Below are 20,031 nucleotides of genomic sequence, written 5' to 3' on the forward strand. Positions count from 1 at the left end.
GGTTTAATGCATATTTTAGGATTTATGCCAACATATTGCACTATGCACATTTAAAAATGATTTGATATCATTTCAACTTTGACTAATTTAATGCATGATTGCTTAATAATAGTATTCTAAAACAACCATCACTTTCAATTGGTCTTACCTAATCTATTAGTAGGGTTTCGTTTGAAAAGGCTCCTGAGGAGACTCTGAGCTTCTGAACTTAAAAACTGAGGCATCCCAAGCTTCGCCCTGCAAAAAAAGTCAAGAGGTCAGATTGGCAATACATGCAGAGGCAGTACAAATACAGTTTGATGCTTAACAAAGGACTGTTGGTTATCCCTTTATTTTTAAAGGAGAAGTTCACTTCTAGAACAATTGGTCACCATTTACTTCCCTACTCTATGGAAATCAATGGACTGTTTAGACACCAATGATGACAGAATTTCTTATTCTGGAAGTGAACTACTACTTCAGCCAATCAGAGGTGCATTTCACAAAACCACTGTCAGCCAACGAAGTTTGTAAGTTCTACTGTGACCAAAGTAATATGGAAATTCAGTGTTTGCCAAATCCATTGTTCCAATGAACATTCGCAAATAAGGTCACAAACTTGTGTAGTTGGAATTACAACACTAGAGCTGTGGTTTGCAGCATAGTTCCTGGCTTTGTTTTAATCAGAGTTATCCACCCTATGCCTTATTCCATTCACCATCCACTCTAAATGACTCTGAAAGCTTAAAGTTGACAATTTATGTCAAGTTATTTTGAATGGAGTCTAGTTTGATTGATTTTCAGACTGACAATTGTGCTCCCCTCAAAGTGCACTCCGAAAAAATGGTCATTTTGAATGCAAAAAAAGTCACTTTTATGATTTTCAAGGGAAAATCTGTTACATTTTCAAAGCTTCAGAAAATAAAATTTATGTTATTAGTTTTAATTAAAAATTTTCAAGTGTTTTTAAAGTACAATACAAAAAATAATAATAAAAAAGTAATTAATAAAAGTATTTCAATACAAAACACTTTTGTAACAGTTATTCCTGAAACTTTTTTAGCTTCAGCAGCTATTATATGGAATACAGGCTTATTATAAGCTTCACAATAATAGAATAAAAATATGGAATATTCTCAATAATATTTATAGAGAGAGAAAAAGAGCCACATGATAGCCATATCAGCCATATTTATTTGCCATATCAGCTTCTCTGGCTATGTCACTGTAAAAAAGAATGGATCAAGTTTACAACAAGTTCATAAATATCACTTTTCTATAATTGTATAAATGTTTTAACAATAAAAAGTTATCTACATCTATAAACAATATATAAGATAAAATGCATAATTGATAATAATACATAAGACAAAAAAAATCTAAAACAGTTTAAGGTTTACTTTTGATAAAAATTGTGATTTTTTTTTTGGAGGATTCACATTTAAACATATTTAATTTGAAGTCTCTCCAGATAAAAAAATCGTTTTCTGATAACATTAAAAATAGGGCCATCCACAAGAATATGTGGAATATTGCAACAGTTTGGTGTCTGTTGCAATATTGACATTGTGGGGTCTCAATCATATTTGTAAAAGAAAGGAAATGTCGGTTTACACATGTTTACCCTGTGTTTCAATCACCTATACAGGGACCAAGGGAAGCAAACAAGTGGAAATTTACTAATTTTATTCATTCATTCATTCTTGGCTTAGTCCCTTTATTAATCTGGGGCGGGGTCACGACAGCGAAATGAACCGCCAACTTATCCAGGAAATGTTTTACACAACGGATCCCTTTCCAGCTGCAAACCATCACTGGGAAATACCCATGTATACTCAATCACACACATACACTATGGCCAATTTAGCTTACACAATTCATACAGCACATGTCTTAAGACTTGTGGGGGAAACCAAAGCACCCAGAGGAAACCCATGCCTACTAACCAAGCCGAGGCTCGAACCAGCGACGTTCTAAAGCGGATTTAATGATGCATCTCCTACAGATTTTGAGAAATACTTGTCACAACATTGTTTATTTCCCAAAAAATGTATTGTACTTTGTTACCTCAACCATGAGTTACTTCGTTGTATTGGAAACACACTCCAGACTGAAGAACACACACGTTCAGTCAACCAATTAAATGTTTTTCCTCTTTTGATTGGCTTGTTTTTAGTAGTAATTGTTCTTCTTTCAGCACATAAAACACACTTAGCAAAAATAATGTTTAAGTAACATGATGATAAAACCCGGTCCACATACTGTAAGCCTAGAGGTCAGATAACACCAAAATAACAAGGCCAGTCACTGTCATCTTCTCTGACATCACCTCCACAGCTGATCCTTTGTGTATTCATATCAGTGGTAATTATCATTGTTATCAGTGGTCTGCAGGAGCCTCCAATGAACACTGTAATTGACAAACCATCACCTCGCCAAACCCACATTCTTACAGTTAATCGAAGCTGTCAAACAGAACTAACTATAGTCATCAGTACTAGAGGAGCGTAATACAGCCCTCAGCAGGACGCTTTGTGACGTCTATTTTTTGCGGTTGAGTGTTTACTGATAGTTAAGTGGTTAGACTTTGCGCTAAACAGCACCGTCAGCTAAACCCAGGGCTTATCCTCATTACTCCAGCGCTTAGCAGATTGTTGTCCAGATGTTAGCAGACTCTTCCACTCAGACTGGATGAATGTGTTTAGATAAAGTGGACAGCGGAAAGAGGAAGGATGAGGCCTTCAAACACTCACTTTAGGATCATGGTCATGGTTTCCTTGCGGTCCTTGCCTTGGAATGGCAGCGTTCCTGTCAGCATTTCATACTGAGAATAAAACAAGTTGTTTTTTTTAGGAAGGGTGTTATATGAATTTCAGTAATTATTATTATCATTATTTTTGGTTTATGTTGCAGTGATTAATGGCTGAAGGTGCTGGAACACTTTTCTAGATGGTTCGAGCTAGGGTTATTACATAAAAAAAAAACAAGTAATTATTATTCTTATTTGATTAAATAATAAAATAAATGTTAACAAATAAACAAACTAAACAAAACTTCTAAAATTGAAAAAGCAAACTAACAAAAACATTTACACATTTAATAAACAAATAAACACTTTTTAAAGACACTACAATATTTTATGTAATGTTTAAAATGTTTTAAATAAAAAAAAAACACAATGTACAATTAATAAAAAATTATAATTATTACATTTTATTTTTAAAATGTAAGTGCTTGAACACTTTTCTAGATTGTTCCAGCCAGGATTTTTATATATAAATAAAAAACTGAAAAATAAATAAATAAATAAATAATAATTAAATAAATAAAATAGATTGTTCCAGCTAGGGTTATTATATTTAAATAAAAAACTGAACAATAAATTAATTAATTAATTAATAAATAATAATAATAATAATAATAATAATAACAATAAACAAATAAATAAATAAATTAATTAATTAATTAAATAGACTAGATTTTTCCAGCTAGGGTTATTTTATTTAAATAAAAAACTGAAAAATCAATAAATAATAATAATAATAATAATAATAATAATAAAATAAAATAGATAAAAAAACTGAAAAAATCAGTAAATCAATCAATCATTAAATAATAATAATTATTATTATTAATTTAAAAAAAAACTAAACAAAGACTTTTAAAAATGTCAAAGCAAACTAACAAAAATGTACACATTTAATAAACAAATAAACACATTTTCTAACACACTACAATATTTTTAAATAAAAAAAATATTGTAAAAATAATAATAATAATTATTATTATGATTATAACTACATTTTATTTTTTAAATGTAAGTCCTGTAACACTTTTATAGATTGTTCCAACTAAGGTCATTATATTTACATGAAATAAAAATTCAAAATTTATTAAATAAATATTATTATTATTAATACATTTCATTTTTAAAAATGAAGTACTGGAACGGGTTTATAGATTGTTCCAACTAGGTTTATAATATTTAAATAAAAAAACTGAAAATTAATTAAATAAATAAATACAAAAACTAAACAAAAACTTTTAAAAATGATAAATGATAAACTACCAGACTTTTACACATTTAATAAACACATAAACACATTTCAAAGACACTACAATATATATAATTTTAAAATACAATTTTAAACAATTTTTACATTTAAAAATAAACTGTAAAAACAACAACAACAATAATTATTATTATGTATAAAATGTCACTTACCATGAGTACGCCATAAGACCACCAGTCAGCGCTGTATGTGTGTCCTCTTCGATTCACCACCTCTGGAGCCATGTACTCAACCGTCCCACAGAAAGAGTAAGCCTTATTCTCATGATCGATCGACTCTTTGCTGAGCCCAAAGTCTGAGAACACACAAACACACTTTCAGTACAGCAACATCAACGTTTTTAGTATAAACTAAAATGAAACGACATGAAATAGTACAATAAAACTTTGAAAAGGAAATAACAGCAAAATTAAAAACGGTGCCTAGGCATCTAAATAAAAATAAAATAAATCAATGAAAAAGTCATATACATTCAAAAACAAATAAATATTTCTACTAAATAAACATAAATAAACATATAAATGAAAATAAACTAAACATTAAGATGAAAACTAAAAACATATAAATAATACAAATAAAAGCAATTCAAATTGCTGCGTAAAATCCAGTAAAATATAAATATGTTATATTATTCAAAATAGTTAAAAACAACGAATGAAAATGAAAACTAACTAAATATATGAAAACTAATTCAAAATAGAAACAAATATACCAATGATATATTTAAAAAGAATAAAACAAGTTAGCTGTATGCCCTTTAATCGCTAACTTTGGTGTTCCCTCTCATCTGACATTGTGGCTTTTGCCTCTCTTCTCGCTAGGCACAGAATACTGTTGTCTTGGACATCCCCACAACCCCCCTCTATTTCATTGTGGCTCAAAGATTTAGCCTTCTTTTTAAAACTTGAGAAAATTAAATAGAATATCAAAGGTAGGGGAGAACAGTTTTTTGAAAAATGGCCACAATTTACTGCATTCTTTAATCACTTAAAAACCTTAGATGTGGATTGAGTGAAGGGACATTTGTATGTATGTATTTGGTTTGTTATTATAATTTTTTTTTCTGTATTTGTATTTATTTTATTTATTATTATTTTGTTTATTTTATTTATTTATTTACTTTATTTATTTATTCATTTGCAGATGCTGATTGTTTTATTTGGTGATTGATTTGTCGGATGCTATAAAATATATAATATGGTATTTGCCAGAATAAAAATTCCATGACAAAAAAATAAAAAATAAAAATAATAAAACAACACCTTAAATTATCATACTAATTCCACAAAGCAAAGTAAAATATAATTATGTTATATTTTATATATTTTTAAAAATAGTTCAAAATAATTAGCCTAGCAAAATAACTGAAATAAAATAAATTAAAATGATCAAAACAAGTATATATATATATATACAGTATTAGAAATATAAAAAAAACAACAAACTGAATAATAATTCCAACATAAACTACATTTTAAAATGAAAACTTTAAATACAAACAAATACAACTAGGACCACATGCTCAGCTGTATACAAACCATCCCGCAAATGTAAAGGTACCTATAATTAAGAGTTATAACCAGTTCACGCGTGCCTCACGTCAGCGACTCGTATAAGAATTGCACATTTCCATTGATTCACAAACTATGCATGTTTTCTTTGTGTAAATCTTTAAAAAATCAGCATAGTTGTCCAAATTAGTGTTTTATAACAGGAGTCTCACATGGATACTCCCAAGATAATGATACTTTATCAGTAATATGCTAATACTAATAAGCAAAATAAATGTTTTGCTAATAAAAGTAATTAAACAAATGTTTAAAATAAACATTTTCTCTAGACAGTTTAAGAAAAATGTCAGACGTGGGCCCTGAAGTGAAAAAGGTTGAGAACCCCTGTATTTTTGTATATAGTAGAAATTTAAAAAAATAACAAACTGAATAATAATCACAACATAAACTACATTTACATGAAAACTAATTCAAAATACAAACAAATACAGCAATAATATATCTAAAAATTACTGAAACAGCATCTTAATTATCCATAATAATTGCGCAAAACCAAAGTGTGGTTTAGACACTATAGATAAAGCTCTAGAGAAGGAAGGTTAAATCATCTGTCTGCCTTCCCATGAGACCGCAAGTCAAACGGTCTCAACACAAAGCCCTAAACGCTCAAGGTGGCATCATGCTGATGCAGCCGTTCCCGCAATCTGAAATTACCTACCTGTCAGCTTTATGTGGCCGTCCTCGTCCAGGAGAATGCTGAAATGACACACATTCACAGCATTAAAAAGCCATTTAACACACTCGCACAAAGGGTCGCCTTACTTTCTATTGCCATTCGCTTTATATGTCACGACTACAAGACTACAAGCATTATTTTTATAGCCCTGTTCTCTGCAGACATAAATGTGATTTATGGATGACCTTATAGCCGGCAGTGAGGGGAAAAAAAGAGAGAATGTGTGAGTGTGATTGAGTGATAAACAGAGGGAAAAAACTAAAGTAAGACGGAACAGAAAAAAATAGATGAGGGTCAAAGATGAAAAGCTGTTTTTCCAAGTATTAAAGCAAGCTTTAAAGAATGTGCTATTATAAATATTTACTTTTATTTATTTTTTTTTACAATGATTTATACTGAAATATCAATAATGTCTGGCATACTTGGATTAAGTAATCTTTAATCTTTTGATGAAAAATTAAAAGTTTATTTAATGTGTAACCCAGGTTACTAGTGGGTAGTATACAGCAATAGAGCAAATAGAAATATGAGGAAAAAACATTGGCAGAATACTCGATTAAATAATATACATTAAAATTATTTACTTATATAAATAATTTATAATAGAGTATTATACAGCATTCAAGGGAATAGTGCTTTAGAATGACATCATCGTGCCTTACACTATAGCAGCAGATCAGCTTTCCAAACAATAACAAATCTCGCTTGTCTGTTAGCTTGTGTTTACCGTTGCTATGGTGATTCAGTGTTCGCAAGGGAAAGCAGAGATGTAAGTTGTTATATTAATAACAGCAGAAAACTATTAGATTTACATCTTTTAATGTTTTAATGCGTATTAACTGTGAAAATTGACCATTAATAAGATGCTGACATGATTTCAATCGTATATTTTTAATGAAGGATTGAGAGAAGAAAAAAAACAAGATTTGTCTCTGAGAGTGAAATCTGCACACGAGTGCCACCTGGAGTTTTCCTGTTTGTTTCGTTTTGATTTTGAATGATTTCCTTGGTGAGTTCGTGTTTTTATTAATTATTATTGTATTCATTATAACATGATTTAAACTAGTGTCGAAAAATGTGTTTCATTAATTAACCATTTGTTTGGTCTAGTAAAAACAAAGTATTATACAGAGTATTATACAAGTGATTGTGTAAAGTTTAAGTGAGAGAGTAAAATGCTGTCATTTATAAAAAGAAAATGCCAAATAGGAGAGAGAAATAAGAAAAACACAGAAATTCAGCAGAGAGAAGCATATACATGGTTATTTACTGTTGCTGTTTATTTAGAAATGTGTTAAGCTGAGTTAATGCATACACTGTAAAATGCTAATGGTTTCTTTGGCCTTGTGTTTTCAAGGCCAGGTTTTTTTTTTTCTTTTCCTTGGTTTTGTTCGATTGTGCATCTTCTGGTTTTTCATCGGTGAGATGTTCTATTGACGTCAGTTGCTGGATGTGATCTGCTCTGGATTCGAATTAATTGAAGTTTGAACTCTTTTCTGGATTTGGATTGTCTCAACTTCCATCGGCGTGTCTAATTGTGGAGTTGGACTGGCGAGCCTCCCATTGAGTGGATTCTTTGGATACACCTGTTGAAAAGATACAAAGTAAAACCTATTCTGCGTCATGGTAGGAGTGTAAATTTACAACACACTCACAAGTGCAACATCCTGGATCTCTGGAACTGAATTTGCAACCTAGTTGTTTTGCAAAAGAATCTTTTTGAAAGTTTATCACCTTTACTGGACTTTTGGAACATTTTGAAATGTTTTAAGTGAATGTTTTATTTTCATTTTTATTTTATTTGTACATTGTTCCTTTAGAGTGTTCATTCGTTGCAATTTTTGAATCTTTATAGAGAGAGGTTAACTGATTTAAGAAGGGAAATCTTGATTATATGTTAAATAATAATACAATTTTAATATTGTATTATTAACTTACACTTGCAAACCTTTAATATAGTACTGTTATTAGCATATTAATATTATATTATTGTTATAATAGTAACCAAAATATAATATTAGCCTTAACAATAGAAAAACAGAAAAACAACAATATTAACTTACCTTATTAGTGATATAGCCTGTGAAAAAAGAGAAGTTATATTAGAGAGTGTAAATAAGATTGAGGTCATTAGATAAGTGTGAAAAAACCTAGAATTTGTTTTATTTATTTATTTTTATTTATTTATTTATTTTATATTTCTGTGAACATTTTACAATACAATCTTTTAATATTCTTACCTCTGTGTCCGAGTCCTTCACTGTTGTTGTATCTTCTCTCTCTTTGGAGGAATTTAGACTTCTGAGCATCTGGTCCATTGATTAAATCTTATAATACATTTGTGTACCGAGGGTTACAAATCATTTATGTTCAGCCCATTTTTTTCTCCACGAAATCTGTACATTTTGTCAAAATCTTTCTATCATGATATAAATATATCTGTTATTTTGAATGATTATTGACCTTTTTCTTCAAGTAGAAGCAGGTGCAGCCATTTGAATCTTTTTGGTTCGAGACTTTCAGTTTAATTCCCTTTCATAGATTTTTAGACAGGGCTAATGGTTAAAATAGACAGGGCAAGAGACCTGCTTCACTGAGTCTGCATTCAGACCTATGATTCAGACCCGGGGATTGAGGGAAAAGTTCTCATTTATAGTGTTTATATGAACACGATTATCTTTATAATGATAAAAATTGTGGTTATCTGTATATGAAATTACGAATAAAAAATATAGCAGGGCATTAAATGACTGTTTGTTTTTTTGCATTTTAACTTTGTAAACAATAAAATCATGCAACTCCTCACGGTTTGTGTTTCATTTTGTGAGCTAACTGACAACAGTTGTTCGCTGCCCTTCTTCCCCCTGCTGGCCGCGCCCACTCCTGCCCTTTGCTCGCGGAGCTCCATGCCCATTATGATGCACCTTTTGAAAAAATTCCGAGGTAGACTTGAACCGAAAGTGGGGGGTGTCATGACCCTTTAAAATCAATGTTTTAAAAAAACTGCTTACATTTTTTAAAGATTATTTTGGTGTAAATAATGATATTTTTTTATTTAAAAAGAACAACATTTATTCAAATGAAAAATCTTTTGTCTTTTCTAAAGTTGAACAATATATTATTTCAGCATCACTATCGCAATGTGTGCATTCGCAATTGTCCCATCACAGGATTAGATTATTATTAGTTTATCAACGATCAACGATTAAATATTTCTACATTGATGACCATGTAATTTTACGTTTGATTGTTCAATTTCTGCATTTAAATACTGTTATACTCCCTAGAAAACAATAATGCACTGTTTATTTAACTTTCATTTTTGCTCCATTGTATTTATACTCTATATGCTTGTAATTTCTTATATTTTATACTGATGCACAGCATAGAAAAAGAGTTGATCATGCCAGTCTGTCTAAATGAATGAAATCCTTCCAAATAGAGGTATTCAAATCGCCTGGTGAAATGATATTCTATATCGCAATAAATAATCACAGCAAAACAAAATGTTTCCAATATCGTGCAGCCCTAGTCTTTACTGTCACGTTTGATCAATTTCATGCACCCTTGCAAAATAAAAGTATATATAAAAATATTTATTTTCTACCAAATTTACTTTTAGTACCCCCCTAATTGTTTGTAAACAGTCAAAACTTATAAAACAACACAAAAAACATTTAAAACAAAAACTAATTATTTAATTTTTCATATATAAGACCATATATAAGTCTCTTTGTTTAATTATGTTATGATAAATAAAGACACACTTTATTAAATTGTGTCAACTTTACAGTGGGGTAAAAAGTATTTAGTCAGCCACCAAAAGTTCTACCACTTTAAAAAGATGAGAGAGGTCTGTAATTTTCATCATAGGTATGCCTCAACTATGAGAGACTAAATAGAAAAAAAAATTCAGAAACTCACATTGTTGGATTTTGAATGAGTTCATTCATAAATTTCTCTGTAAAATAAGTATCTGGTCACCTACAAACAAGCAAGATTTCTGGCTCTCACAGACATGTAAATTCATCTTTAAGATGATCCTCTGTCCTCCACCTGTTACCTGTATTAATGACATCTGTTTGAACTCATTATAAGTATAAAAGACACCTGTTCACAACCTTAAACAGTCACACTCCAATCTCCCCTATGGCCAAAACCAAAGAGAAGCAAAATTGTAGACCTGCACCAGCCTGTTAAAAAAATCAACTGTGGGATTATTAGAAAATGGAAGACATACAAGACCACTGACAATCTTCCTCGATCTGCTGCTCCATGCAAGATCTCACCCTGTGGGGTCAAAATGATTACAAAAACTGTGAGCAAAAATCCCCGAACCACAATGGGGGAGCTAGTAAATGGCCTGGAGAGAGCTGGGACCAAAGTAACAAAGGCTACCATTACTAACACACTGCACCGCCAGGGACTCAAGCATGCAGTGCCAGACGTGTTCCCCTGCTTAAGCCAGTACATGTCAAGGCCCATCTGAAGTTTGCTAGAGAGCATTTGGATGATCCAGAAGAGGATTGGGAGAATGTCAGATGAATCGAAAATAGAACTTTTTGGTAAAAACTTAACTTGTGTTTGGAGGAGAAAGAAAGCTGAGTTACATCCAAAGAACACCATACCTACTGTGAAGCATGGGGGTGGAAACATCATGAAACATCTGCAAAGAGACTAGGATGACTGATCAATGTAAAGAAAGGAATGAATGGGGCCAGGTGGTGAGATTTTGAGTGAAAACCTCCTTCCATCAACAAGGGCATAGGAGATGATACATGGCTGAGTCTTTCACACCACACGTGCAAAGGAGTGGCTTTGTAAGAAGGTCCTGGAGTGGCCAAGCCAGTCTCCAGATTTCAACCACAAAGAAAATCTTTGTAGGAAGTTGAAAGTCTGTATTGCCCAGTGACAGCTCAAAAACATCACTGCTCTAGAGGAGATCTGCATAAATTAATGGGCCAAAATACCAGCAAGAGTGTATGAAAACCTTGTAAAGACTTATGCTGAGTTCAGACTGCATAATTTTCAAATGATGTTTCCACAATGCATGATTCTCTGGGTTAGCGTTCTGTCTGTGCTGTGTTTACACTGTAGGATGGATTGGCGACAGGAGAGTTCACACTGCAGGACTTTAAATAGGAAGAATCACAGACAACTTTGTCCAAACTACGTCTCACAACCAAACAAACGCAAGAAGTAACATGTAAACAACGCAAGGTCACGTAATATTTCTTTCGTTATTAACTACATAATGGAAAAAGAAGGCTTTAGCTTTAGAAATTTGTGCTGCTCACCTGGCTTTTGAAGAGAATTAACAATCTCTCCTCAACTTTTTTTCCCTTTTCAACCTGGTTGTCATATTGCTTAGATGATACGTAAAACAAATATACACTAGTTTTTCCTCAATTTCTTGGGTCCAAATAAATGGAAAATAAGCGCTTTAACTTCTTCCTCAGCCTCCCGCTGGCCTGCAGGTACCTTTACTAGTCAATGCTGCCCTCTTATAGGCTGTAGGTGATCGGGGATGTTATTTTCTATCAGTAAAACTTTTCACATGGCATGATTTGAATTGCTGACAGCTCCAGATATTTAGCATGCCAAATATCTCACTGGTGTCGGCGACTCATCAGCAATCTCTCATATCGCATCCTTGATAGTTCATACTGTGTGATTGTCACTCACATGAACGAGTACAGATTTGACTGTGATTTGAGGCATTTGTCGGCGATTTCTCAAAATCTGTCAGCGAGTCAAAATCAGGGCTAAAATCTGAACTCGGCATTACAGAAAACGTTTGACCTTTGCCATCTCCAGCAAAGGGTATATAACAAAGTATTGAGATGAAATGTTGTTATTGACCAAATACTTATTTTCCTTCATAATTTGCAAATTAATTCATTGAAAATCCTAAAATGTGATTTTCTGGATTATATTCTCATTTTGTCTCTCATAATTGAGACATATGATGTAAATTACAGGCCTCTCTCATCTTTTTTAAGTAGGAAAACTTGGACAACTGGTGGCTGACTAAATACCTTTTTTGCTCCACTGTATATAGGCTTATTTAGAGAACATTCAGTACTTCTCTGGTTTCAGATCTCTGTAAATGATGCCCAGTCCATGCAGATGATCCAGAGCCAAAGCCAGTTCGGCCAAATAAAACTTCACATCCTCTTCAGTGAACATCACCTGAGCAGAGGAAAAAAAAGAACAGAAAAAAGTATAGAATATGCTTCACATCTTAATCAGCCAGAACACAACTTTAACACTTCAACACTGGTCAAAAATTTAAAAAGTGATTTGTCAATTTTGTGTATCATTATTACCCTAAACCATTCATTAAATACCTCTTTTGACAGTCGAGTAAAGAGATCGCCTCCTCTTAAGAAGTCCAGAATCAGATAAAGCTTTCCTTCGGTCTGGAATGCTGTGAGAGAAAAGCGAATGCGTTCACTGGTAAACACAACATTAAATCAGCAGCTGCTCTTCATTCAGATTGGCTAATGATGACCAGCGCTCACCATAGTGTAGCTTAACAATAAAGGGATGATTAACCTCCACCAGGATGTCCCGCTCCATCTTAGTCCGGACCTGATCCCGTACTGAAAACACATGCATAAATAACAACACTTGAGTTTACTTCTATTAAGTTCACTAACAATGTTTTCTCTCCACTTTAACAGCCCCCAATCCTCCCTACGTCCAGGAATCTGGCACAACACAATTACGCAGATGGCAATGGATGACTAATTAAATAAAAGAGGGGGAAAATGCAGCGCAGGAGAGAGACAAGAGAAGCTGAGAGCTGAAGGGAGAGGAGAATCCATTTACTCATGTGGATGAAGATGTTGATCATCAGGAGGGACATGGATTTAGAGTTTTAAGGCGAGACACTACAGGTTTTTCTTTTTTTTCAGTTTAATGTAGTTTTTTATTTTTTAGTGTTTTACTTGTCACATTTATCAATTTGTGCCTCTAAATTTGAAATAAAATCCAGATGTTTAAAGGCTATTTTCTCAAAATGAACATTTTCTCCTAAAATGAGTTGTACAAATTCACTTTAGCAGCACTTACATATAGCAGACCATGTTTTTTATTCATATCAGCGTTCTTAGGTTTTATACAAAGTGATATCTTCATGTATAGCATGCCTAATTACATAAACTTTGTTTTAACCAAGAAAAAAATATCTGGATTTTGTTCTTGCTGTTTTAAAGGGACCATATACTGCATTTGTTCAATAAGTTAAATTGTTCTCTGATATCTACATAGACTTTTGTTTTGAAATCTGGCACGTTTCCCCATTAGCGTGGTTCATTTGGCATATTTGAAACCAGCAATCGCGCTTGGATCCATGCCAAAACAATCGGTCCGAGGTCGTCTTAATATGGTGGTCTTTGCTCAATTTAAAAGAACTCTAGAGCGAATTGATTGTATAGAAAGAAAGCAATCTGATCCAACAAACTAATAAATCAGGCTATTTCACAATGTATTATGGATACGTAATAGCCACATATACGGCTATATAAAGAGAGAGTTAAGAGTAGGGCGGGATGTCATTCCTACCGGTAAATGTGTGTTTCATGTCAAATACGAAAGTGAAAGCATGTTAAACTTTTAATGAGAGCTGTTTATGTAAATTGACTAAACTGCAGTCTTGGTTTCCTATAGATCCTTTTAAGGGATGTAAACAAAAACAATGGTCCCAACATATTTCCTGCTTTACAATTTTTATTTCTATAGCTTCCAAGAATCCAAAAAGAGCCACATTGATAAATAATGTTATGATAGCTGTTTTAACATTAGGTTATTATTGATCTGCCTCTTGTTACAGTTATGAAATAGTTGATGACAAGCAGAAAACGTTCTTGGGCCAATGGCATGACCACATTGAAACGGTCTATAACGTTAAGCCTTTAATGCATAATTCTAGTCAACAGCTATGTGTGAGAAAGTCTTACCTCTGATTTATGTTTAACGACATCTGTGGGTGTCACCATTCAAAGTTAAAGCACAGCTTTTCGCTGATAATGTCTTACTGCTCATCGTCATAAATTAAAATAAGGACACTTGACAGCTGAGCGGGACTCTAAAAAAATAAACCCTGAAACTCTGACCAATGAGAGGAGAGTTTCTCTCTTGTATTAGCTGTTTTGGTCCGTTTAGATACTTTGGAGTGTGAAAGCGTATCGCACCAAAAACAAAGTGCAACACTAACAATTTTAATCCCTGTTTTGGAGAAAAAACAATCAATCTACAGGTGTGAAATCACTCTAAGTATGAGGCAAGTAAATGAGGCAAATAAAAAAATCTCCAGAAATGGTTTTATATGTTGATTTATTACTCCATAAAATCCCCCTAGAGAAGCTTTATATTGACCATTTTTGGATCAGTTGTGAATGTTAATGAGCTCCGCTCTCAGCCACACGGACACATAAATGTAAAATCTATAAATCCTGCAATTTACATGCTAATGTGAGTTTGATGTTTCATGCAGTCGTTGTTTAGTAACATATAGTACACATTTTGCATCTCCCATTTTCAAAATAAAAGTCCCACTTTCATATCAGTGTTGGGGGTAACACGTTCAATCAACATCTTTTATGCGTATATCCAAAATGTGCATAAAAATAGGGGGATGGAAACATAGCTACTGTCAACTGTAGAAGCAACTATGCTATAAACTACGCTGTAAACGCAATTTAATCAATGTATGAAGCTCAAAGATTTATTTTGATTTGGAGATTTTCTCAATCGTCTTTGTGTTCATTTTGTTAATAAACATTTTAAAGGTTTAAAATCTGTTTTTGCCTTAATATAAATTATTTCATGTTAGTCCTCTTGAGCTTTATTACAATCTTTATCTCAATGGACAATGAATTAACTTAACTAATAACACAAAACAAAAGTAGCAAACACATAAATTTACATGTTTTCATTAATCTCTATCTACAGTGTGTTAGCTCTGGGCTCAGAAAGTTATTAAAATATAATTTGATCCTACATTTTTTTTTTTTAAAGAAAAATGAAGGTGTAGATTATACCGGTGGCTGTTAAATGCAGAGCTTCTCTTTAAAAAAAGGTCAAAAAACACCTGCAAGTTCTGAAAAAGATCAAAATTCAGCCAGGTAAGGAAAAGTAACGCAAAAGTAACCCAAAAGTAACATAACATAACACTGCTTTCCATAAAAAGTAACTAAGTGACACAAAGTTTTTGGGGGAGTAACTCAATATTGTAATGCAATGCTTTCAAAAGTAATTTTCCCCAACACTGATACACAGTAAGTTAAAAATAAATGTAAAAATAACGATGGGGAAAAATGGTTATTGTTGTCTCTATTGTTAGGAAACGTTATGGCTTATCAAATGCAGTCAAAGGCTTGTATATTATTGAAGTCTTTTGGGTAATGATCTCCTGATGACGCGGCTGCTCGTCACGACTGGATGATATAAAACCAGACCTAAAGTACATTCAAATGCTGAGGGCATGCCCTGTGAGTCAAGCAACAGTCTGTTTTGTGTTCAGATTGGCCTTTTGTCCTCCAGGGTTTTTTTTTGTTATTAAAATGTATGAAAATAACCTCATTTTTAACAACATAATGTCTTGTTTGCATATGCATACAGACTTTTAAAAAAATGTCTTAACGTAATTACTCATATGGTGATAACTATTAGTGCATTTTTTTATTCCTTTTACTCCTTTTTACACCTGCAGTGTCTTGTTTAAAAAGCAAAAACTGAGAATCAACCATGCTAAAACACTGGAATAAACAACTTTAACTGGTTATTATGGTAAAGATGAACGCTTAGAAGGCATTTTGTAGTCTGAAGTGCAACATGTTAATGAGGCTTCTGAAATGCCTTTAAAATCTTAAAGCCTAAAATTAACACTCATCAAGTGCCAGATGGGAGTAAAATCATTGCTGGCCAGTAGTATAGAGAAGAGTTTTACTCTCCAGTTGCCTGGTAACTTGCTTCTATTAATTCTAGCAATAAAAAATATGATTTGATTCAAACCACCCTGCAATTTTTTAATCAGAATGATGTTGTCAACAAAAGAAAATGATTTTAAAATATAGGTTTTCTATTTATGGTGACAATAATATCAATATTAATAGGTAATTGTTAAAAATATGTTAGTATTTTAGTTTAATAGATTAATAGTATTATAAATCTATTTCTTACAGGTTTGTTTTATTATCTAATAAAAAATAAAAATAAAAATAAAATAAAAATTTGATATATTTTACCAGTTTGTTCTGTCTGTTTTTAGTAAAATTTCACTGCTGGCACAAATATTTATAGCTATTTTATTTTGACGTGTTACAAATATTAGTTTTAGGCTTAAGCTGTCTACTATTAAAACGGTAGTAGAATTAGACATAAAATGATTTGTCCATGCATAAAATAGCACTGGCTTCTGAAAACCTCAAATTGGTTGACTAAATACCTTTCAGGGTTGCTTTTTTCAGCACTTTCATAGCATACAGCTGTCCTGCATCCGGCCCTGTTGTTTTCTTCACCAAAAACACCTGCAACACACACACAGAAATCAAGGCTTCATCAAAACAACACTAAAGACCACTTTAAACCAGGAGCTATTTTACTCATCAGTTCTTCTTGAAAACACAATTAGTCCTGTGCTTTATGGTTATACTGTAACTATAGTGACCGTGTCCAGTTCCATGTGCAATTATACTGAGATTGTCCCTAAAATATGTTTTTTTTTCTGTGACCGACTCAGGCATTTATCTGTGCTGATTACCTCTCAAACCACAACATACACACAAACACAAACGCACTAAAAATATACTTGCATAAGTGGGTGGTTATGACCAAAATCTTATATCACTGTATGAGTAATTTTAAAATCAGAAACATGAACACAAATCATTTTTTGAGGGTATTCCTTTGTGACAGTACATAATATTTTACTAGATATTTTCAAGATAATAGTATTCGGACTCACACATACATATATAATTTTTTATACTTATATACAGTAGAAGTCTTATTATTAGCCCCTTTTAAATTTGTCTTCTTTTATAAATATTTCTCTAATTACGTTTAACAGAACAATGACATTTTCACAGTATGTCTGATAATATTTTTTCTTCTGGATAAGTCTAATTTGTTTTATTTCCGCTAGAATAACAGCAGTTATTAATTTTTCAAACACAATTTTAAAGACAAAACTATTAGCCCCTTTAAGCTATATATTTTTTCGATAGTCTACAGAACCAACCATCGTTATACAATAACTTGCTTAGTTAACCTAATTAACCTAATTAAGCCTTTTAATGTAATTTTAAGCTGAATAGAAGAGTCTTGAAAATATACTAGTCAAATATTATTTACTGCCACCATGGCAAACATAAAATAAATCAGTTATTAGAATTGAGTTATTAAAATTATTAACTATAAACAATGGGGGGGCAATGCAGTGGCACTGTGGGTAGCACATTCGCCTCACAGCAAGAAGGTTGCTGGGTCGCTGGTTCGAGCCTCGGCTCAGTTGGCGTTTCTGTGTGGAGTTTGCATGTTCTCCCTGCATTCGCCTGGGTTTCCTCCGGGTGCTCCGGTTTCCCCCAAAGTCCAAAGACATGTGGTACAGGTGAATTGGGTAAGCTAAATTGTCCGTAGTGCATGAGTGTGTGTGTGTGGATGTTTTCCAGAGATGGGTTGCGGCTGGAAGAGCATCTGCTGCGTAAAAACCTTGCTGGATAAGTTGGCGGTTCATTCCGCTGTGGCGACCCCGGGTTAATAAAGGGACTAAGCCGACAAGAAAATGAATGAATGAATAAACAGGGGGGCTAATAATTCAGGGGGGTAAAAATTCTGACTGTATATGTTATATACAACAAATATGCACAATTTTGCATATATATATATATATATGCAAAATTGTCAGCAAATTTCTGGGAATTACCACCACATTTTATTGCAAAAAACAAACAAACAAAAAAAAAAACAATTTGTAAAAATCTAGGTGGTTCATTCATTCATTCACTCATCTTCTGCCGCTTTTCCGGGGCCGGGTCGCGGGGCAGCAGTCTTAGGAGAGAACCCCAGACTTCCCTATCCCCAGAAACTTCCTCCAGCTCCTCCGGGGGGATCCCGAGGCGTTCCCAGGCCAGCCGAGAGACATAGTCCCTCCAGCATGTCTTGGGTCTTCCCCGAGACCGCCTCCCGGTGGGACATGCATGGAACACCTCCCTAGGTAGGCGTCCAGTAGGCATCCGAAACAGATGCCCGAACCACCTCAGCATTTTTTTCACTTCTTGAACCAAAACATAAATTATGACCTAAACTTAAAATATGCAGATATGTTTTTTTTTTTTTTTTTTGGCATTTTTGCCTTTATTAAGTGGATAGGACAGTATTTCAGACTAAAAGAGAAGTGTGATAGAGAGAGTTGGTAGGGATTGGAAATGTCCTCGAGCCGGGATTCGAACTCGGTACGCCCTAAAGTGCTACTGCACCATATGTCAGCGCACTGACCACTAAGCTATTGTGCCAACAATATGCATTTTTTAAGTTATCAAAAACAGTTTAATACATTTATATAACAAAAACAGCACTGATCTATGTTCTGCCTTTACATACTGTACTGTGAAAACACACTTCACAGTACAACCCTGATGTAATGTACCTTTCCAAAAGAGCCTTGTCCGAGCACTTTACGGAGCTCAAACTGCTGTGGGTCGGCCTTCTCTGAGCCCTCTTTAACAAGATGTGTGATGTTGATCTCTTTAACAGACACTTCTTCCTGGAGAGAAAACAACAAGAAGAAAACAAAGAGTCAGTTACATCAGCGAACAAAACTGACGGCAGAAATTTATAATAAATAAATACATTTTTATTTATTAAATTAACATTCATTTGTACAATACAAGAAATACAGTTATTGCAATACTTAGTCATACTTGTCAACATCAGTCAACGAAAATACAGTTGCTTAATGTTAGTCCTAGTTAACTTATGGTGTATTAAATAAAATGCATTAACACCACATTGGATCTTAATAACGTATTAGTAAATGTTGAAATTTACATCCACTATGACCAATACCAGCGTGGTTCATTCATAATTTATAATAGTAATTACATGAACTAATGAAAACTTATTAAAAAGTATGAACATTTAACCTTTATTTAACTAGGCAAATCATCACTAGGCAAAACAGTCTAGAGACAGAATTAACATATCCTGAAAGATACAAACATACATTAAAATACAAATATGACAACATGGAAAGAAAATGTGAAGAAGAAAAAACAGTTGCGTGCTCAGAAGCATGTATTAAATACTCCAGTGATAGACCGCTAGAGAGAAAACACTACTCAAATTCACCAGAAACCAACAATACACCCAAATCACTGAATACACGAATGGAATACAGTCACAAACGCATCACTCTCACCCACGCCACGCACATCACAGCAATGCCCCGTCATGTCCAACATGTTTCCGGGCCCAACTTGGGGCTCATCCCCATGCTCCATGCCTGCGGGAGGGAGGAGGGCTTGAAACCCTCGATGCCCCTGCCGCGGGTGCCTGTTGCTGGACTTCTGATGCACACTGAGAGACTAGAAGACGAAACTCAGTAGAGGAGATGGTGTGACGGGCAGCTTCCCACACGGTTACCATGATGCCGCCCCCAATCCTCCTGCTCTATCATGTGGAGAAGGGTGACTAAAGACTCAACGTTCAAGCTCTTCTTTCCTCC

The 20,031-nt window shown here is 33.4% G+C and overlaps 1 protein-coding gene and 2 long non-coding RNA genes across 16 annotated transcripts in view; 1 reads left to right on the forward strand and 2 right to left on the reverse strand.

Annotated features, from left to right (window-relative positions):
- The window catches only part of rps6ka3b (ribosomal protein S6 kinase, polypeptide 3b), a 90,977-nt gene that overhangs the window by 17,180 nt on the left and 53,766 nt on the right, over positions 1–20,031 (reverse strand). For 8 of the 13 annotated variants that reach the window (XR_012399045.1, XR_012399044.1, XR_012399048.1 and 5 more), the window contains 9 exons: positions 18,955–19,071; positions 16,753–16,834; positions 12,824–12,904; positions 12,650–12,729; positions 12,385–12,491; positions 6,282–6,319; positions 4,205–4,347; positions 2,733–2,803; positions 149–237 (listed from right to left, as the gene is read on the reverse strand). Coding sequence is in view for 7 of the 13 variants with exons in the window: in XM_009297372.5 (XP_009295647.1) it covers positions 149–237; positions 2,733–2,803; positions 4,205–4,347; positions 6,282–6,319; positions 12,385–12,491; positions 12,650–12,729; positions 12,824–12,904; positions 16,753–16,834; positions 18,955–19,071 (808 nt within the window). In the remaining 6 variants the exon portion in view is untranslated. Of the gene's footprint in view, positions 1–148; positions 238–2,732; positions 2,804–4,204; positions 4,348–6,281; positions 6,320–7,614; positions 7,749–12,384; positions 12,492–12,649; positions 12,730–12,823; positions 12,905–16,752; positions 16,835–18,954; positions 19,072–19,725; positions 19,886–20,031 lie in introns of those variants that run through there. The other 5 variants (XR_012399046.1, XM_068216997.2, XR_012399049.1 and 2 more) reach the window with 3 other exon arrangements.
- Positions 7,034–15,317, forward strand: LOC137489245 (uncharacterized). Of its 2 annotated transcripts, none has more exons than XR_012399396.1 (3): positions 7,034–7,068; positions 7,200–7,308; positions 12,986–15,317. It is a non-coding gene; the product is annotated as an uncharacterized lncRNA (long non-coding RNA). The 2 variants fall into 2 exon arrangements; XR_012399395.1 differs by lacking the exon at positions 12,986–15,317 and adding an exon at positions 7,657–8,538.
- On the reverse strand, positions 7,755–8,660 carry LOC141380704 (uncharacterized). The gene is made up of 3 exons (XR_012399397.1): positions 8,540–8,660; positions 8,363–8,379; positions 7,755–7,885 (listed from the first exon to the last, which is right to left on the reverse strand). It is a non-coding gene; the product is annotated as an uncharacterized lncRNA (long non-coding RNA).

This window comes from Danio rerio, chromosome 24 (assembly GCF_049306965.1).
Source record: "Danio rerio strain Tuebingen ecotype United States chromosome 24, GRCz12tu, whole genome shotgun sequence".
Taxonomy (NCBI): Eukaryota; Metazoa; Chordata; class Actinopteri; order Cypriniformes; family Danionidae; genus Danio; species Danio rerio.